Below are 19,828 nucleotides of genomic sequence, written 5' to 3'. Positions count from 1 at the left end.
CGCAGGTGGCATTAAAAACAGTGGTTACGGTGCATTAATATATGATATTTAATCTTCATGTACAAGCGAATTTGATACACGTTATGAAAATCCGTATCGGCTCGTTTTCCGAATATTATGCCGTAAATAGTAAAATATAGTAAAGGCGCTGGCGGGCCGCTGGGCGAACAGAATTACATTCGGTTCGGCGTAGACTGCGCAGCTACTAGCTAGTCGCGCTAATGGCGCCGAGTAACAACTATAATAATAATTTGTCTAAATGGCGGACGCTCACCATATATTCTGTATATATCTTTCTCGCTAATATCTACAACGTTGTTACGTTCACGCGGATACGAGTGGGGGCACGCGCTAGTGATTCCACTTACTCCACGTTTGCTGGAACAAAAGTACATCATTTAGTATCAAAAAATGTTTTATCATTGTCGCATGTATGCAACAGTTTTGTGTTTTTGAATGTAATAGTGAGTTTGTGAGTAAGCCTTATGAATATAGTCATAAAGGGTTATAAGCCAGTTTCTATAAGTGAGCCAAGATCAAAATTCACAAAAACTAGTAGAATAACTTAGGCCGTGATGGTATGTCGATATAGAAACAAACTTTTCTATAGTTTTGAAATCAAGAATAGCATACAATTTTTTCTACCAATGTACTCGACAGTCAGTAATTTTCGATATTCGATTATATTTATATACGATCTAGCCTATTTTGTTTTTAAATGATATATTGCTTCACCGGTTTGTCGTTGTTGTGTTGCGGGGGGCGGTCCCAATGCGGATGTTCGGGCGGAACGTAGTGCAGGGGCAGAGCTTGCATCAGCGAAAACGCCGCCGTGGTAGCGCCGCCGTACGCCTCGCCCACTACGCCCACGCTACCTACACTACCCACGCCGCTCATTCCGCTCACGCCTTGTTGCTGTAAGGTCAATAATAATACTTAAGAAATTATAAATAGTTTGTGCATTTTTTTTATATTAAATGTAGTTAATGTTTAGATTATATACGTCTTCTAGGTTGTCTGAAAATAACTGCTTTTAGAGTAATAAGACCGCTCATTTATATATTTTGTCTACGTTAATCTTAGCCGGTTTTGTGAGATTGTTTGTGTTTATTATTAAACCTTACTTATTGTATCGTAATTAACGTTCAATTTTTATTTTAGTATAGATTATTTTAATACTAATAAACTCTAAATCAATAACAAAAACATTACAAAACACAACTTAAAATAATAGCGGTTCGAATATAAGTCTACACGACTGGTAGGTACATAAATGTCTGCCTCACCTGGTATCTGTCGTGGTCTGTGCGGTGGTGCCAGTCTTCTCCGGCCGTGAGCTTCCAGGCACGTTCTGTGCCTATGGGCCTGGGCTTGCGCTCTTCCTCCTCCGCCCAGGACACGCCCATACCCACGCCCACTGAGTTGACGCCGACACCACGTTCCAGGAGTGACTATATAAACATTACATTAAATCTAAACTAATATTATGAATATATGTTGTATAACCGATTCTAAAAATTCTCAAAACGGGAAGTATTATTTCTTTTTTTAGCTTTCCTCTGATTGAACGAGCTAACTCGACATTGATCCGAGACGCTAAAGGTGTGATTTGAAACTTTATTTTTGAGCTGGACGACGCTACGACCTAGCTACTACTACGATGAAACGGATGAAACAGTACGGTACGGCTAGTAGAATAAAAAATTGCATAACTCTTAATAGTTCTGGCTCTATTGTTTCACGTTATGTCAACAATACAGACTATACTCAAGACTACAGATCACACAGTGTACAATTTCAATGCGACAACAAATTTATTCGAAATTATTTGTATATTATATTTACCTGTATCAACGAAGAGTATGAGACTGAGTAGAAGATAAATAGTTTAGATATTTACTAAATAAAAGGAATCTTTTTTATATGGACAGTCTGGAAAGACCAGTAATCTATTTCAACTCTAGAAACATCCAAATGTACATATGAAATACCTGGTAAGGATGTTGCTGTTGCGGCTGCGGCTGCGGTTGCTGCTGCTGCTGATGTTGGGGATGTTGCTGGTGCTGCTGGTGTTGCTGGTACGACATCAACAACGAGCTCAGGTTGCCGGCGTTACTTGCACTTGCGAATAGTTGCTAAAATATATTTAATAATAATATATTAAAAATACTACATGAAAGAAGAAGCTCGAACTATGTATGACGTGTCAAAATCCAATACATTTATGTACAGGACAAAAAAGAAGACTGAGTTTCTGCTGTTTCAGAATTTTACTCGCTGACTATGAATGACTGAGTAAATAATGAAACTAATTCTGATTTTTATCCGTTAAAATAAGTTTTACACAAATGTATAGTACAATATTATAGATATGTTTGAACTGAATTTTATTCTTAAGTAAGATACAATAAAATAGTACAATGAGGGGTAAACAAATTCTATAAAATAGTGGTAAAATGTACGTACCTGAGCGGCGTGTTTGTGCTGATGCTGCAGCAGAGGGTGACGTTGGGCAAAGTCAGGCGCTCTAGGGTTAAGTCGGGATACGTTTTCAACCCCCACACCCACGCCCACGTTACCCACGCTGCCCACATTGCCCACGTTGCCCACGTTTACGTAACCGAGGCCAACGCCGCTCGACATAGACACCTGGTACATAAACAAATTATAAACACTAATCCCAAATATTTGAGTATAAAAAACGTGTAACAATAGTAATGATTGTCTGTCAAAACAAATGTATTAAATTATGGAATGTTTGACACTTGTGTTGTCATAATTTACTTAATCTATTCCTAATTTTGAGATATCATCTCAATAGTTTAAGATAATAAAGTATTTTAACATTCTTAATCTTTAGTAATAATAATAGTAACTAACAATGGATAAAAATAATATCATAATTTAAATTATATCTTATATACAATATGTAAGGTTATCAAGTAGATATTAAAGTTAATTATGTGTTAACAATTAATATTGAGAGGAATCAAACATACCATGATGTTGTGTCCATTTCGCGAGTTATCTTGGTACATGGGTCCGTTCCGCGATAAACCACTCATGTCCATAGCGTTCATGTTGTTACCTAAATATATCAATTTATTAGTAAACTAAGATTTGACCCATGATATGTCATTGTTTTGAATTATCCAAGTTTTTATGTTAAATACTATAGATTAAAAGAAATGTATCTGTTTCGTTTTTGAATATTGAAAAGGTTTATATCACGAATATTCATATTCCGATATTATGACGTATATAGGTGATGTAAGGTAATAGATATATTATTAGTGATTAAATCTATTGAGGGTGCCACTAAAATGGAAACCGCTAATATTGGGAGCCTTCTTCTTAGTCATGAACATAATATTAAAGTCACAAGTAAAACAATTTAAAGTTAATATATACCTATAGCATTCTGCTGATGGTAAGGCTGGTGATAAGGCGGCGGCGTGGAGCCGTGGGAGGAAGTCCTCGAGCAGGGTGAGCAGCCGCCTGCCCCACGATATCCCGGGGCCTTGCTAGCGTCGACTTGAGGGGGCGGAGGCTCGCTATGCGACGGTTCGCCCCATACCCCGGGACCTGGCGCTGTGTTGCCAGGGAGGTGACACGCGTGGAAGAGAGAGTATTCTTGGGTGCCTGCGCTGCTGCCAGCGCTGCCGGTTGACTATAATACCATACAAAAAAAAGTAATGTTAAAAGTTACATTCTAATATGTGCTATTGGAATACAATTGATTTCATTTAACCAGCTTTATTAAAAAAATAAGTAGTACGTATTGTACTTTAGAAGAGTAACAATTTTGTACCGATTTTGATAAGTGATATTGTTATGATTAGAAAATGCTTGGAATTCTATTGAGGCTTCCAAGCATGTGTGAAAAATTTTGTATGTCCACGTATTTATTGGAAGAGACATGTATAATTTATGTACCTCGGTAAATGACATTGACAGGTATTTGAAGTCGGTTTAGTTTACATAAAATCACTTCAGTACAAGACTCATATTTAGTACTAAAAAATGTATCAATCTTACTTCATTCGCTTGCAAACAGTAGTCTACAAAACGCGTTAAAATATTTAATACCAATATTACAATAATCTGCTACAAATATTCGTACACGTAAAAATGTTAACTTTCACCTTAAAAAACTGTATTAAAATATAAATGCAAAAATATCAAATTTATACTGATAATTTAAATCTAATTTGATACTAACCTGCGGGGTAGTATTGATGTGTAGAGCTGAAGTAGATGTATTCACTGGGTTTTCTTCATTGCTCCACGTACTGGAGTTGTCTGGGCTTAGCTGTTATTAACATATTTATCATAAGTATTTAATAATATAAATTGATGAATGAAACAGAAATACACCTGTAGAAAGAATTGAAGCAATATTATTGTCTAAAAATAACAATTATCGAAGCAAAACATAAAATATCATCCATAATAGTCGCATAAAAATTATTACTATTAAAAATATTTCAATGCTTTTATTTATTGTAAATATAAAAGAGACATAGTAATGTAATTAGTTACGGTGATGAGATATACCTGCAGTCTTTCGACGAGTCTTGGGTCGTCAGATCTAGGGGGTGTGGGCAGAGGGGGCCGAGGAGTAGGGGGCGGTGTACGGCTCTTGAGAGGAGACGAACTCGCGCCACTACTCGCCGCACTTGATGGACTGGCGCATACCTGTAACGGGATATATCAAGTTGTGATTCCTTATTAAACTTTGATGCCTCAAAATGCTACCAAATTTAAGGTACGTACAGTACAGTTTTATTTAGTCAGAAAACAACACTATAACAAATATAAATGACGGGCGGCCTCATCGCTAATAAGCGATCTCTCCTAGGCAATACGTGCTAAGTGATAAAATATGAAGGTAAACATATAATATACAAAAATGGTATGGTATGGTTGTATCAAGAAAATAATATAAACAATACTGACTAAGTGTAAATATATATATATAATATAAATTCGTACACTTTGATAATTAGAGGAACAATATCAACAATAACTAGTCAGAAAAATCCACTCGTAAAAATGTTTTTCTTAAAATGAAAATAATTAAAGAACACGGAGTACCATAATCATTAATAATTCTTATAGATATTAAACACTGTTCTCTATTCGGTGTAGAGTAAAAAGGTATTATAAAGAAAGGATTGATTAATAAATAAATTATAATTAACACATAGTAAACAAATATTGCTATTTACCTGTGTGGTAGGCCTTGGCTTCGTGTCCAGAGGAGGCGTGGCAGTGAGTTTAGCGGCGAAAGTGTGGCTCCTAGCGCCCACGATGGCGCCCGTGTACGACAACGCGCCCGGCTTTGCGGTCGCGGTACTCGAGCTAACTGCGCTTATTGGGGCGCCAGGGGCACTTGGGGCACGCTTTTCGTTGCTTGGTGTTGTGATGGCTGTGTTTTCAATTAATTACAAACAAACAAACAATTAAAATATATTTCTGAAGATACTTGTGTGCATCACTATTATATTTATTATAATAATAATATCTGAAATATTCTTATTAACTTGTAGTTCTAAAAAAACACATTCTGTGATATATTCTCATTGGAGTGATTGCCATTGCAATTTTCTGATTGGACATTCTCCTTTATTCATAAAAACTTAAGAAATACCCAAGACTCATTTATTCAGAGGGTTAACACAATTGTTCAGAAATTGCAGTAAGGTTTACACAGGTTAATGAAGATTTTTTAATAATAAATAATCTCACAACAAAATGAATTTCATATGATATAAGAACTTTTGATAATAATAATACTAACGGTGTGTATGCGTCCGTGTGGGCGGTCTCGCAGGCGTGTGTTGCTTGGCAGGCGTACGCGCCGGTGCGGGCGCGCTCGTTACCACGCCCGTACTGGTCGTTGGACCTACTCGACTTGTCACTGGCACGCTACTTGTATGAGCCACCTGAATTGATAAGTTTTACTCATAAATAATAAATGTAATAAACAGAAAATATGCAGAACCTTTTAACACCACTTCAAAACAAAGATAGGTGCCGATAATAAATCATCTATTTTCTATGAAAAGTGTATTATTAATTCATATAAATATCGTAAATTATAGATTACGGTCAGAATAATTTGATTCGCACCTACTCCTACAGCTAACTTTAATTATATATAACAAAAAAAACAATAATAGTATATAATGACCTGGACCTAATTGACATAAAATACATTCTTACTCTAATAAATATTTTCTTCCCTCATTAAATTAATGACGTTTACCTTAGGCGTAGGTTGTTTCGCAGGTTTAACAATAGCTGGCTGTGGCGCAGGCGCAGGTAGCTTAGCTCGGGGCAACAGCTGCGCTATGTCCGCTTCTGGATCACGAATCATTGCTGCAATTAGGCTGGCTGCTTGCTTTGTAGCTTCCGTTGAGCCTCTGCAAAAGTTTATATAAACAAATGTGAATTCGTGAAGTATTTTCTAGTCTCGTAGGCTAAAAATCACTTTGGGTCGCTACGCCAGCCGAGTTATTGTTTTGTCTGTCTTTAATGTTACACTAAATTAAGTGATAAGTTTTATTTCAAGAGAAAATGAAACCAGTTCATATTTCATTAATATGATGAGTAGTTAACCGTAAAACTACGGAGGCGAGCTTCCTTTAAGAGTACTTTTTAGATAAAAAATTTTTTTATTTAAATTATAAACGACATATACTTGATAGTAATAATCCGCTCCCCCTGGCCTTTAGTCTGCTTGTCGACTTCGATGTGAGCGCCGGTCGCCGATCGGATCGCGTTAATGTTCGAGCCGGCGCGACCGATCACACGGGATATCGCATGAGATGCTACGCACACTTTCTTACATCTAAGAAAAAACATTTTTTTTTAGTTCATACTGTGTGTAGTATACAGCCCTTTGTGGGAAAAGAGGAACTAGGTGGTCGTCTTTGGCACTATAAGGTGCGATCGTGTTCGAGTTTCTAGTTACTTTTGAAGGTCTTAGATGATGCGATACATTTGTCGATGTCTTAAATAGAATGTATATAAGTTAAGGACGATATCAAACGAGCAATGCACTAATATAATAATAATAATAACTAAGTGTTTAAAGACCCCTAAGTCGTATCGGAAATATATCGACCGTTGCGTAGCAATGTGTTGAAGGCGAAAAATCTAAAAGTGACATGTCGTGGAACTCAAGATGAGAAAGTAAAAAAAAACAATACAATTATATGTATTTTGTATTTGTTTTTAACAGCTATAACGTAGAAGAATTGTAAATTTTTAATGTAAATAACGTATGATTAAGAACTGACTTTAACGCATGTGTGGTGAACAGTACATTTTTCTATATTCAAAATAAAAATATACCCAGGCTCTACTGCTGATGGAGGTTGAACGCTGGATTTTCTGACGACTTCCTTCCAGCCCTCCTCGCGACGCGAAGCACCAGGAGCAGTTGGTCCCTTTGGGGACGTATTTTTGCCTTCCGTCTCCCACCTAATGACATAAATTATTTATTTACCGTTCCAAATTATAAATGATATTTTTTTATAGAAATGCGTGACACGCGGTTAATTGTACGTGTAAATTTTTGTTTCCGTTTCCGGATATATATTTTTCGTCTTTCAGCTCGAAACAAGCTTACTTGTTTCTAAACAGGTTTTATTTTGATGGAAGATTTTCGTTCAATAAAACGAACTGAATAGAATGTTGTGTTCATGTCGTACCTGTTGATGTGTGTGTACGTCTTTTCTTCTTAAAAATCAAACAATTATTGACAACATCCTAAATATAGAAAATAAGTCCCCATTTCATCAAAACTACATACATTTTACACATACTGCTTCATTTACAGTAGTATAATGAAAGATATTAATGAATTTAAATGTAGCGTATTATTATAAAATCAATGCAATCAGCGACTGCAACTTTCAGTTTTTTAGTTTTGTATTTTTTTAATTCAAATACATATAACAGTATTTCATTCAAATAAAATGCAAAAAATAAACATGCATTAGCACATCAAATATTAACTACAGATACCCAAAACTAGCTTCTCGAAGACAGATCAACTTTGACATCGATATGTTTATTTTGTATAATCTCTGGTCATCAACTTACTGGCTGAATATTTTTTTACTTTTCTCGATCGTGTCAACGTCGTCTTTCTCCACGTTAAACCTAGACGATTCAAATACTTGGCTCTTTCTAGAGCTGTTCCCAAATTTGTTAATATTCTGTACTGCGATGCTTTTAGCATCTTCTTCTTGTTTTCTGCAACAACATTCACCTTTTAGCCCCCACTCCTCAAACACCTTTAACATTTATGTCTTTGACTATAAATTAGATCATAAACATACTAATCTACTTCAATTATAGACTAAGCAACACAAAGTTCATGCAACATCAAAATATGTAATGCAATTTAAGAGTTCAAACTATTTACTATAAAAATATTATGATTATGAAGTCATTTTTAAAATAAGTAACAAACCCATGCATTATCATTTTGTTTATGTGAATTACAATACATATATATAAATTAAAATGTTAAATAATAAATTGCAAAAAATATAACTCACTTTTCTTTCTTCTCTCGTCGCTCGTGCTTAGGCGGAGTGACAGGAGTGGCGTGAGGCGCAGGCGCAACGTTCTCTTTCTCTTGCTTCTTTTCACTCTTAGAGATGACTTCTTTCTCTTTTGTCTCTATTTTAGGCTTTGTCTATGGAGATTACAAATGAATTTGTGAATAGGAAGTATATTCTATACAGTTTAATACATTGTATTTTTTATAGGTAGCTTACTTTATCGGGTTGTTTCTTAGAAGGTGCAGGTGGAGGTGTCTTTTCTTCTTTTTTCTTTTTCTTACTTTTGCTTGAAGCGGGTGGAGCTTTCACATCCGATGATGAACAGGAACCCTAAATAAAAATAAAGTATTTTTTTACATAATAAAAATATTAAAAATTTCCACAAGTTAATTCAGATATTTATCATGCATTGAATACAGTCAAACAGTATTTGTAAACAAAACGTTAGGTTTATAACAAATAAATTCCCATTTATGACAATTTTACTGAAATAGATAATATAGAACTGTCCACGAGCTTAAAGTACTCCTATATTCTGTCACATTAAATGATATACCTGTGAGTTGGCGTCAATGCCGGAGTCACCTTCCTCCTTGGGCACGGGCTCATCATCAGGCTCTCCGCCTTCTGACAACTCCCCAGATGCCTTTTCGCAGTACAGGCTGTTCTTTTCATTCTCCGCTTGCAGTTTACGTCGTTCCTCCTGTAACAAGAGACGTGTATAGATAAAACATTAAAAACACTTTTGTATGGCGTGTTTAATAAATAACTAATTCTACATTTTAACGAATAAGAGAATTTCAGAATGTCAGGGCAGTTTCAAAAATTAGTGAAAAATTTAGATTCATAAAACAAAACAACCTATACTGGGTTTTATAAAAGATCTAATTTATATATTGATAAAATACATACAAAAAATTGTGAGCCTTGAAACCAGTGATATAGTATAAAAGATCATTCATCTATTTTCATTTAAGAATATATACCTTCTTCTCCATCTTCTTTTTCTTCTTCCTCTCTCGCCTTCTAGCAGCTGCCTGTCTGCGGCTCTCTTCCCGGCATCGTTCTGCATCTAACTCTTCTAGTAAAATGGTAGCATTTTGATTAGCCCTCGCCGCTTGTGTTTCTTTCGCTGCTCGAATGACGCGCACGCACTCTTGGCATTTTTCTAGCAACTCCTTATCCGATATTGTACAAATGTACCTAAAAGCAAGAAAATAATATCAATAATAGACAGCCACCGAAATTAGCTTGATTCAATGTAAATCTTGCTAGTGGTAATTTTGTACTAGAGATAAGTTTCACATGTCTAAAAGACTCGCCTATAAAAATTTTCAAATATAAAGAAGAAAAAAATAGTGTGCAAAGGCAATGCAAAAACCAAATTACTAACAGAGTTGTACTAATTATTTACAGTTCATAGAAATACCTAGATTAGATTTAAAAAAACATACGACGTACCTTGTCATTTCCTGGTCTGAAGGGAATTGCGTGACGACACAAACCATCCACTTAACCACTTTCGTATGGCCCTTGCGGAAGGCTGCCATCAGGCAAGATACCTGAGGAAAAAATATACTAATTAATACATATTCAATGATTAGTTTTTAACACAGTTTGTATCTATGATTAAATCGTAACTTTGAAATGAGATGTTAGCCAACCTTTGCACAGCCTCATTATAGATATTGTGTCAAGATTTTTTTGGCATTTTATTGACTTTTCTTGAATTTTCCATTTATTACAGCATCAATAATCATATCGTTCGTTTACTTGTGACTTTTATCGTATTCAATGTATAAACTAATAAAACACGACATAAAATTTTACATAGTAATAATAAAACGCGTAATTAACCTTTCTATTGTCCTGTGAGTCGATATCTGCACCAGCCGCGTACAGCATCTCGACAACTGCCAGATGGCCGCCGTTCGCTGCTAACCACAAGGGCGAATTGCCTTTCTTGTTTTTCACTTCTACTGCCGCTCGCCTAAAAAAAATATAAACCACAATTAGTTTCGTAGCATTTGATATAGGTTTTAAAATATTGTAGTTACCTCATTAGTCGGTATTTAATAAAGAGAAAAACTAGTTACTAAAAAATAAGTAGCTGTTTTCTTTAGACAAATTTAATAAAGATTTATTATTATTATACAGTATAAACAAAAAGTTTAAATGAAGCATAAGTTTATGGTCCAAAGAGAAAATAATGAATTTTGTTTATAATTCATTGTAAGAATACACTACCACTTAGAAGCATGCATAGACATAGTTTGCTCATTGTTGTATTCTAGTAAAATCACCCTTTTTAGGCCTACTGCCAAAAAACTTCTACACAAGCGGTTAGCTGTAGAAGTCAGGCCAGGTAGCTGATTGCCTTGCGCATTTTATATAATAATTTTGGGACTGCCACGCTTATGCAGTGCCTCGGACATGTTTCCCAGGCTCATACTCATGACTTCGGGGCGATCCGCCGGAAAATATCGGCATCAATTCACGCAGATTGCGAGGCAGTAGGAACAGTATGCTCAGTACAATAGAAGACGGTACTCAGTCGCAAATTGTAAGGCAGTGTGTGCGTACGCTTGTTGGCCTTAGGAGACAAGTGTACGCGAAGGATTATTTATTTAATTTTTCATTTATTGTATATTTGTTGTGTAAGTTGGTACTAGTGGTTTAGTTGTACTTACTAACGTAAATGGATTTAAGTTATATAAATGGAACAAAGGATTATTGTAAAGAATAATAATATATTAAGTTCAATTCACCCACCTCTGCAGCAGTAGCTCGACGAACTTAGTATGTCCCTTATCAGCTGCTATGGTAAGGGCGGTGTCCCTTGACGAAGGCACGGGTGGCGCATTGACGTCAGCCCCTTTATCTAAGAGAACTCTTCCCACTTCCACGTACCCCCCACTAGCTGCCTCCATTAAGGGTGTTAAACCGGTCTTGGCTCGGTGTTCTACGTTCGCTTTGCGGTCTAGGAGAAGGCTTACGACTTCGTGGCGACCTGTGAGAACAATAATAATTGAGTTCCAGATGACGTATCAGCTGGAGGCCCCTTCTAAAACTCCGGCGAAATAATGTTATGGGTTGGTAGGTACATAAATCTATATAGCTAGACCTTTTAGTTATACAGTTAATAAACTTCTTAGCCTTCTGACTTCTTAATATTCACGACATATTCTTTTTTTTTTAATAATAATTTACGTGACGATTTTACTTAATTACATCGACAAATTTTCTAAACTCGTGCTGAATATATATCTACACAAATATAAAATTGAAGGACCTGGAAGACATGTACAATAGAAAATTCTCTTTAATTAAATTGCGACAAAGTGTTTATACCTTGGAAACAGGCCAGGGTAAGCGCTGTATTGCGATTGGTCTCGATCTGCGCGTTGATATCCGAACCGCAGTCCAATAGGAGTCGAACAGCCGCCGTATGGCCATTCATAGCCGCTAACATTAAAGGTGATATTCCCAACTTCGAACCCGTACGAGAGTTAATCTCCGCCTGTATAGCATTATTACGCTAAATAAAATCTTTTGAACCATCATTTGTTTAGTCAAGTTTACATTGCTAACCAGCATTAGCTCATATATGGTAAACTGGCAAGGTAACGAATTAGATTCAAATCTGAATACTGAGACAAACTAAAATAAGTTCATGTTATCGTGAAAAATTGATTTGTTTAGTAAATACAATAAAATCTTATTTAATCTGGTAAAGTCTGGTAAATATTCATAAAATAATTGTAGAGCGAACATCTTGGCATCACCTCTACCAATAAAAAAATATATTTAGTGTCAAGAGTATAATTAGTATTAAGTATAATTTATATGTCAAAGACGTATGAAGACAAAAACTGTGGACTCTGAAATTTACCCTAAACCCGACATCGCAAAATAATAAAGAGAACGACAACTTACCTGATGATGTAACAAAAGCCGTATAATATTGACGTATCCGCCCGATGCGGCCAATGAGAGGGGTGTATAGTCGGACACATTTCTGTGTTCTTTATTCGCACCGCGACTGAGAATCAGCTCCACGACGTCGTATCTGCCCCCACTGCAGGCGAGGGAGAGGGGGGTGTCCTTCGTCCTTTCCGATTGGGCTTCGATATCCGCACCGTGGTTTAGGAGGATCTCTACTATCTTCTCGTGGCCCGCTGTCGCCGCTAGTATTAGAGGTGTGAAGCCCTATAAAATATAAATGTTTTTTGTCAGAAACTTTAAGCATCTAATAAATAATAATAATAAGCCTAAGCCATAAACATATATATTCAATTCTATTTTATAAGATATAGTTGATTTAGCACGTTTTTGTAGGGTAATGGTGGTTAACAACTTTTAGTGTATCATTATTATATAATAATGTACTAGCTGCCCCCGCGAACTTCGTTTCTCCTTACGGTGATTTTACTTAGCCTACCTTTTTAGTACAAACCAACATGGAACATTTTGCTATGCTACCCCAGAAACTATTCGGTTTTCCGGAATAAAAACTTTTTTTGGTTTTTCTGTGAATATTTCTCTATATAAACCTCAGAGTTCAAGTCATAATTTTCGAATTAGCAAATGAAATATAGGTGTTGATAGTAGAGGGGTGAAAATTAAGGGTTGTATGTATTTTTGTATTTTGTATCATAAAATTAAATTTAAAAAAAATATTGAGGTGACCATCCCACTTAGGGGGTCTGAAAGGTAAATAGTAGCCGATTCTCAGACTCACTGAATATGTATAAACAATTTCATAAGAATCGGTCGAGCCGTTGCGGAGGAGTATGGGAACGAACATTGTGACACGAGAATTTTATATTATATATATATAGTATTAAGATATCTGTTATTATCTTCAGCATTGTTTATACTAGGTGTTATTATAATGACAACCTTTGTATCAATAATAATATGCTAACACAGAATATTAGCATTCAACCTATATCAGAGGGAACACATCCCATACACACAATTAATAAAATTGTAAATTATTTATAATAATTAAAAAAAAAAACTACAGTACCTTCTTGTCCCGATGTTCAATATCCGCTCCTCTCGCTAAAAGCAACTCTACCAGCTCTTCGTGACCTCCAGCGCAGGCCAGGGTCAACGCCGTGTCGTGGTTCGAGTCCGTCTCCGAGTCCACGTCCATGGAGGGATAGGCCGCAGGCGCAGGCTGAGGGGGCGATGCACCGTACGTCTCCGTTCGGCACCCGCGATTGCCAAAACGGTTCTAAAATAAAGCAATTTTGTTTAATTCATTACTTAAGTACTGAGCCGCTGAATTAAGGCTCCCACAACTATTTTCTACACGACGTTACCTAGACCTAATTTTGTTTAACTAGCAAATCTAAAGCCCGTATTCCAGAAGGTATCAAAGCCACAATCTCCACTTGAGTACTGTCGAATATGTGAAAGTTAAAAAAAAATGGTTGAAGCTTGAGTGACGTTCTAGATATGGGCCTAAGACCATAATTCACTCAATACCTACTAATATAGTTTATACCTTTTTAGTCTTAATTCCACTGGTATTGGTAGCCTGGTGATGATGGTCCCTCTTGGTCGGGTGTGGCAGGGGCGGGGTGTACGAAGTGGGCAGGGCAGGCGCGGCGGCCGGCATCTGTCCCGTCAGCCCCGCGATCATGTCACGTGCCATTTCGGCTGACAGGCTCGGCGCCACACCGGCTGCCATAGCGGCTCTGAGGCCCGCGTTGACGCTGGCCGTGAGATCCGGCAGGGACAAGTTGAGGGCCATGCCCGGTTGCATGTCACTGGGCATGGTGGTTGGCACGACAGGCGGAGCGTATGACGTTCTGTTGCATATTATTAACGTGTATAGCACTAATATAACTACTAATATGAAAACATATTGATATTTAGAGGGTTTTATTTATTCACCCTTTATTGCACATAAAATAATTGTTTAATAAAAAAAACTAGTACAACGCTTTAAAAAATTTTTTTTCGGTTAACCCGACATTAATTAATGTTAAAAATTATCGGTTATAAGAGAAAAAAATAAAAATATTTATTTTCCACATCCACAGCCGCATCACTTAACATTTCATTTTCAAATTTAATTAATTACAAACATTTTTCGAAAAAAAAAAACATTAAAAGAACTTTTAAAATCAGTGCTTATCAAATAAGAAAACAATTTTGTTAAGAGTTTAGCGACTTCCAGTTAAAGAAATATAAAAAGCTATAAGACGGTATTTACCTAAAGTCGTCATAAGTTATAGCTGGCGGTGGTAAGGCGAAGTGATGGTGATGGTCAGACGGAACTTCCAGATCGGGTCTCGACTCCGTGGGAGGTTCTAGGGACGCCGGCGCAACCGTTTCAGGAAACTCATGCACGGGTTGACCAACCAGTTGCATGCCCTAAAACAAAGGATTGGTTTATGCAAGTATTACCATTTACATAAAGCTTAAATCGGATAAAAAATGATGTTAAATTATATTAAAGTTTATATGGGTCATAGTTTTAATTAAATGTATTTATTTACACTAATTTCGGCCATACAATGCGCAGAGGCGATGAGAATTTCGAGAAACTGATCGAGGTTACCAACCACGCGGAACAACAACGCAGAAGGAAAAATATCACGTGGCCGTTCACCCAGCAGATGGATCGATCAAGTGAGACTCATCGTCCTCAAAACTGTATCTATCTATCTGTAACTATCATAGGAGAGGCGCTGGACAGAAACCGATGGAAGCAGATAGTCCGCTCTAGATGCTTCGTTGCAGAACACGACTCTCAGACATGAGCTGCCGATTGAAGAGAGAGATCTACACTATCCACAACATCCAAAAGGAAAAACACATGGACCGAGTCTATGAGGTGGTCGTCTAATCGCCAATAAACGATTGTGTTCAGGCATTTCGTGCTAAGAGACAACTTAAAGTAATACAGAGATTTAAATTAAGAGAAAGAGTAAACACAGAATAATTAAACATTCGCAGTTCCGGGATTTGATAGAAATATATTCTTAACTTAATTTTTTTACAAATATAATACAGTCTAAGTTTTTATATACTATAATTACTATTGTATTTAAAAATATTTATAAGGCCCCGAGTTTTAACCTAGCTTTGCTAGCTAAATAAATCCAAATAAAAAGTATTTGCCAAGACCCACTTGCATATCACAGTCAGCAGTGAGAGCCTCCTCGGCGGCAGCTAGGAGACGTCTGGCGTGTCTTTCGTCGCCTTCCTCCCCACTGCCATCGCCCTCGCCCACGCATTTGTCCAGCTGGAGCTCATGGGACTTCTGCTGCATTACCTGGATATCAATTAATATAAATACCTACGTTTTTGAAATGACTTGTAATTTTTTACTATTCTTGCATACATTCATAAAAATTATAGACAATTGTATTAATTCTACAAATCTACAATATATTAATTTTAAAAACTGCCACATATGCAAACGTCATACTAAGGAATTAGGGATGAGTGTTTTACCTGCAGCACAAGGGTTCTGAGCTCATTGGGTGGTAGGGCTACGAGTGAAGGCACTTCCCGTTGAAGATACGCGAGAACCGCGCCCAGGCCACGCGCTTCCACCGAGTTGCCGTCACCCGCGCTTACCTCGTCACCCACCTGCGGATGACATTTATTAGACAAAATCAAAACAACAAAAAACCGTACAATAATTACCGGACCCTCAATGGGCTATAGGGCTGCGTTCTGTTTTAACTAATAAATTATATGAAAAGGACGCATGGTCCAACAAAGTTTGGTGAACAGAAAACATCTCAATACGAAGCTCGTATGTACCGAAAAATAATTATAACAATTCAAGTGATGATTTTCCAAATAGTTAATGCTTTAAGCGCGGAAGTAGCTTTGTAGGCTTTAGAAATCTAGGTTCAATGATTTGTGGCTTTATATTAGTTATACGTTTATTATCAATGTAAAAATACGGTCCATTGTGGATGCGATTCATATGAAATCCAGAAATTTGCCGCAAAATTAAGACATTTTGTTTACAAATTTTACAACTGCATTATAACTCACTTGCGGCGCGTACGCTTCAGGCCTCTGCTGCATATCCTGTACATATTGTTGCTGTAATTGTTGTTGTTGTTTCTTTTGCTGCTGTTGCTGTTGCTGCGCCGTCAATTGCTGAAGCTGCTGTTGTTGGAGTTCTTGCAATTGAAGCTGGAAAATTAAATTTATTATTGAAGAAATAAATATTTAAAATAGAACCAACAGCTATCCGTCGAATGTTATATAACTCAGACACAATTTAATGAATGTAATATTTGTCAATTCATCTAAGCCGTGACAATCTACCCAATCTTATAATAAGCTACTTCTAACTTGTCATGACTTCGTACTTCTAGAGTCTAGAAGCCTCTTATTGGGACAAAGACTACCAAATACGTTTAAATACCTACGACACGAATAGGTACCTAAATAGACTTTTACCGTGACGTCACCCACATCATGAATGTGCTGTCCGAGACGTTGCAACGCGTCTAGAAGAAGGAATTTGCAACCAAACTTAGCACATTTACGTGTCGCCTTTGCGCGGGGCCGATCTTGTATGGGAGTGTTCTATAGAATTATTTAGGCTTTGATACGTACTCATAAAAATCGTTTATTTTTACAATTAATTAAGAGTACAACGCAGATGTTAGATATAGTATACCAAACTATCAAAAACCGGCTCCTAAGGGTTTAACGTCATAAATAATAGGATTGGACGTACATTATGATTGTGTAACGATAAATAATTTAAGTAATGTGTGTTCTACTCTCAAGTTAATCCGAAAAACAGAAATTACCTGAATTATTTTTTCGACAATAAATCCAAATAACAGTCGAGAGAAATTAGCACTAAATAAATACTATTTACAAAGCTGTAACCTAGTCAAGGGCTAGTGTCTAAACAAATTTTAACAAGTAAATGTGAAGTTCTATAAAAAATAGACAGGTGATAGTCCTTAGGAATGTTTGCTAGGACATTAAACGCATTTGATGTTATTTTATTTGTATTAAGAAAAATCTTACCTGGCTTACGTTAGTCGCTAGTTGCTGCACTTGGAATAAATGTTTCGGAGGGGGGTAAGGCGGGGAGACGGGTGGATGAACTTTCGCACCTGCAATATAACAATTATATATTAATAACCCATTGATGCTTTGTGGGTCTTATCATCAGATTGCATGTTTGATATATATATAGCGAATAGGCAATTAGTCTAATGTGCCTGTTGTCGTGGAGCAAGCTTTAATTGCGCAAACAGAAATCGGAACGCAAGACATCAGGGCTGAGAGTCACACAAAGCTTTTATTAATTACCAAAACAAACATTTAACAAGCCCTACATCACCCTACAAATTATATTGTGACGGATATAAACGATAATAAAGTTCATTCAGATTAATTGCCGAAATTCACACTTTGTTATTACCATCGAAAGGATGGTATCATTTTGATTATTTATGACATTTAGGGGTACAGCACACAGACAAAGCCAAAATCAATAAAATTTTCGAATAAAACCAACATAGGCAACACAACAAAATAAGATAAAGGTATATGCGAAATCTGTATATTTCTGAATTCCCCGTAAAAGCAAAAAAAATATCGGAACGAAACATAGAATGCAGACCTTATGCACTAGGAGGTTATAGGGGAACACATAAACAACTTGCCTTGGGCGCAGAATTGTAGATCGAGAGCGTGCAAGGCTGACGTGGCAAGCGTGGGTGGACCTTTGCACAAATTATCGCCTTTAATAACATGGAAATATGGTTGAAGCAACACTACCATTTTGGCTCTTAAATTTAAGATCACACTCGAGACTGAATTAATGAAAATTAATTAAGAAACTGACCAAGACAATGTATCTCACTGATACGTATAAATCATTCTACTGTAGTGAAGCTTGTGGATTCGAATATTTAGATTTAGATAAAATAATTTCTACAATATTTAAAAAATGACTTACCAGATGAATCAGTTAGCTCGATCATGCCCCGTTCAGTCTCTGGCAGTGATTCGTTTCGAACTTGTCCCGCTAGGGCTTCCGCTCTCTGTGTACATTTAGAAATAAAATTTTCAGATACGTATTAAAAGGCTTATGACCATCGTCAAGTGACAAAATACTCTAAATTGCCATGAATTGTAATGTATTTATTTATACATATTACTGTCAAATATCAAATGTAGTAATCGTAGTTATTTCAATATTAACTAGATGAGAGTTCGTGGTAACTTTAAAGTTCACTACTTTTAGTTGTAAAACTACAAATAACGCAATTTTCGAGAAAAAAACCATTTCTTGAAGGCCGTTTTTATTTGGCAGAAATATAGAAGTAATTATCACAAATTATGTAAAGAAAATGGTTTTCTGATGCTACATACAAAGCAAGCTAAGCTCTAACCATTTTATTTAACAATAAAATTTTCTGCTTAGACATAAAACATTTAATTTATGATAACGTATCTGGTAACATTCCACGAAAATTCTAGCGTTAAAACCTATTGGAATTTTAGTTGTATATTATATATATAATAGCATTTCCGTCCCTTTCTCTCTCTGCAAGTTCCAAAACCGATCCTGACATTTGTATATGCAAGTGCTATAAATATCTGTAGCGCTGATGTCGTGGGGAATAAAAACTCATTACTGAGACGGTTGTCAGTATCGCAATTGGAAGTTAGAGAGTAAGGACCGTGATGTCATGTTAAGTTCTAATTATTATAAGATGGCTTTCCGTCTGTACCCCAAGGCTAGAAGTCTAGCTACAAATTTAGTCTTACAATATTTTACACTACAGGCTTTTGGGTTTTATATACCTCTATTCTAAAAAAAATATGTTTAATTTAAAACGAATTCAGCTATTTAGACAATGTTAGACTAAAACGCATTATCTTAGTGAATCTATTAATCTAATAAAACTATATTTTATCTATCTATATTATACCAGTAGAGCTACTACCAACAATGTTCGAATATTACATTGCAATTACTTTTATTCAAATTACACATTTAACTTTTGTCAAATCCCGTACGAGCTACTTGTATCTTTATAATGGCGTCTACCAATTTTAGTATCGATCACTCACATTCAATATCTTATCAAATTTATTTTTACATTTCTTGGGAACATCCTTCCAGGTAAAGCCAGGCGGTAGGGATACCTTAGCCATGCTGTTGATGTTTAGCTACACCATGGAATGCAAGCAAAGTAACGATAACAAATTATATTATAGCATGTATA

The 19,828-nt window shown here is 36.2% G+C and overlaps 1 protein-coding gene across 5 annotated transcripts in view; it reads right to left on the bottom strand.

Annotated features, from left to right (window-relative positions):
* Window positions 1-24: 24 nt before the first annotated feature.
* The window catches only part of LOC123711967 (ankyrin repeat domain-containing protein 17), a 37,030-nt gene continuing 17,226 nt past the window's right edge, over window positions 25-19,828 (bottom strand). For 3 of the 5 annotated variants that reach the window (XM_045664848.1, XM_045664849.1, XM_045664852.1), the window contains 33 exons: window positions 18,553-18,637; window positions 18,257-18,316; window positions 17,613-17,701; window positions 16,614-16,757; window positions 16,059-16,196; window positions 15,733-15,876; window positions 14,812-14,972; window positions 14,098-14,404; window positions 13,615-13,824; window positions 12,519-12,791; window positions 11,934-12,102; window positions 11,355-11,592; window positions 10,440-10,572; window positions 10,044-10,144; window positions 9,569-9,785; window positions 9,139-9,285; window positions 8,799-8,912; window positions 8,577-8,716; window positions 8,116-8,268; window positions 7,363-7,491; window positions 6,707-6,856; window positions 6,272-6,428; window positions 5,804-5,948; window positions 5,232-5,431; window positions 4,558-4,698; window positions 4,223-4,312; window positions 3,412-3,670; window positions 3,000-3,088; window positions 2,467-2,649; window positions 1,992-2,135; window positions 1,287-1,451; window positions 736-915; window positions 25-378 (listed from right to left, as the gene is read on the bottom strand). In XM_045664848.1, the coding sequence (XP_045520804.1) occupies window positions 352-378; window positions 736-915; window positions 1,287-1,451; window positions 1,992-2,135; window positions 2,467-2,649; window positions 3,000-3,088; window positions 3,412-3,670; window positions 4,223-4,312; window positions 4,558-4,698; window positions 5,232-5,431; window positions 5,804-5,948; window positions 6,272-6,428; window positions 6,707-6,856; window positions 7,363-7,491; window positions 8,116-8,268; window positions 8,577-8,716; window positions 8,799-8,912; window positions 9,139-9,285; window positions 9,569-9,785; window positions 10,044-10,144; window positions 10,440-10,572; window positions 11,355-11,592; window positions 11,934-12,102; window positions 12,519-12,791; window positions 13,615-13,824; window positions 14,098-14,404; window positions 14,812-14,972; window positions 15,733-15,876; window positions 16,059-16,196; window positions 16,614-16,757; window positions 17,613-17,701; window positions 18,257-18,316; window positions 18,553-18,637 (5,082 nt within the window). In that variant the 3' untranslated portion in view covers window positions 25-351. The remainder of the gene's footprint in view (window positions 379-735; window positions 916-1,286; window positions 1,452-1,991; window positions 2,136-2,466; window positions 2,650-2,999; window positions 3,089-3,411; window positions 3,671-4,222; window positions 4,313-4,557; window positions 4,699-5,231; window positions 5,432-5,803; window positions 5,949-6,271; window positions 6,429-6,706; window positions 6,857-7,362; window positions 7,492-8,115; window positions 8,269-8,576; window positions 8,717-8,798; window positions 8,913-9,138; window positions 9,286-9,568; window positions 9,786-10,043; window positions 10,145-10,439; window positions 10,573-11,354; window positions 11,593-11,933; window positions 12,103-12,518; window positions 12,792-13,614; window positions 13,825-14,097; window positions 14,405-14,811; window positions 14,973-15,732; window positions 15,877-16,058; window positions 16,197-16,613; window positions 16,758-17,612; window positions 17,702-18,256; window positions 18,317-18,552; window positions 18,638-19,828) is intronic. The other 2 variants (XM_045664851.1, XM_045664850.1) reach the window with 2 other exon arrangements.

The sequence above is a fragment of the Pieris brassicae genome, chromosome 7, assembly GCF_905147105.1.
Source record: "Pieris brassicae chromosome 7, ilPieBrab1.1, whole genome shotgun sequence".
Classification (NCBI taxonomy): Eukaryota; Metazoa; Arthropoda; class Insecta; order Lepidoptera; family Pieridae; genus Pieris; species Pieris brassicae.
Note: the sequence above shows the minus strand (reverse complement) of the source record. Positions and strands in the feature narration are given on the sequence as shown.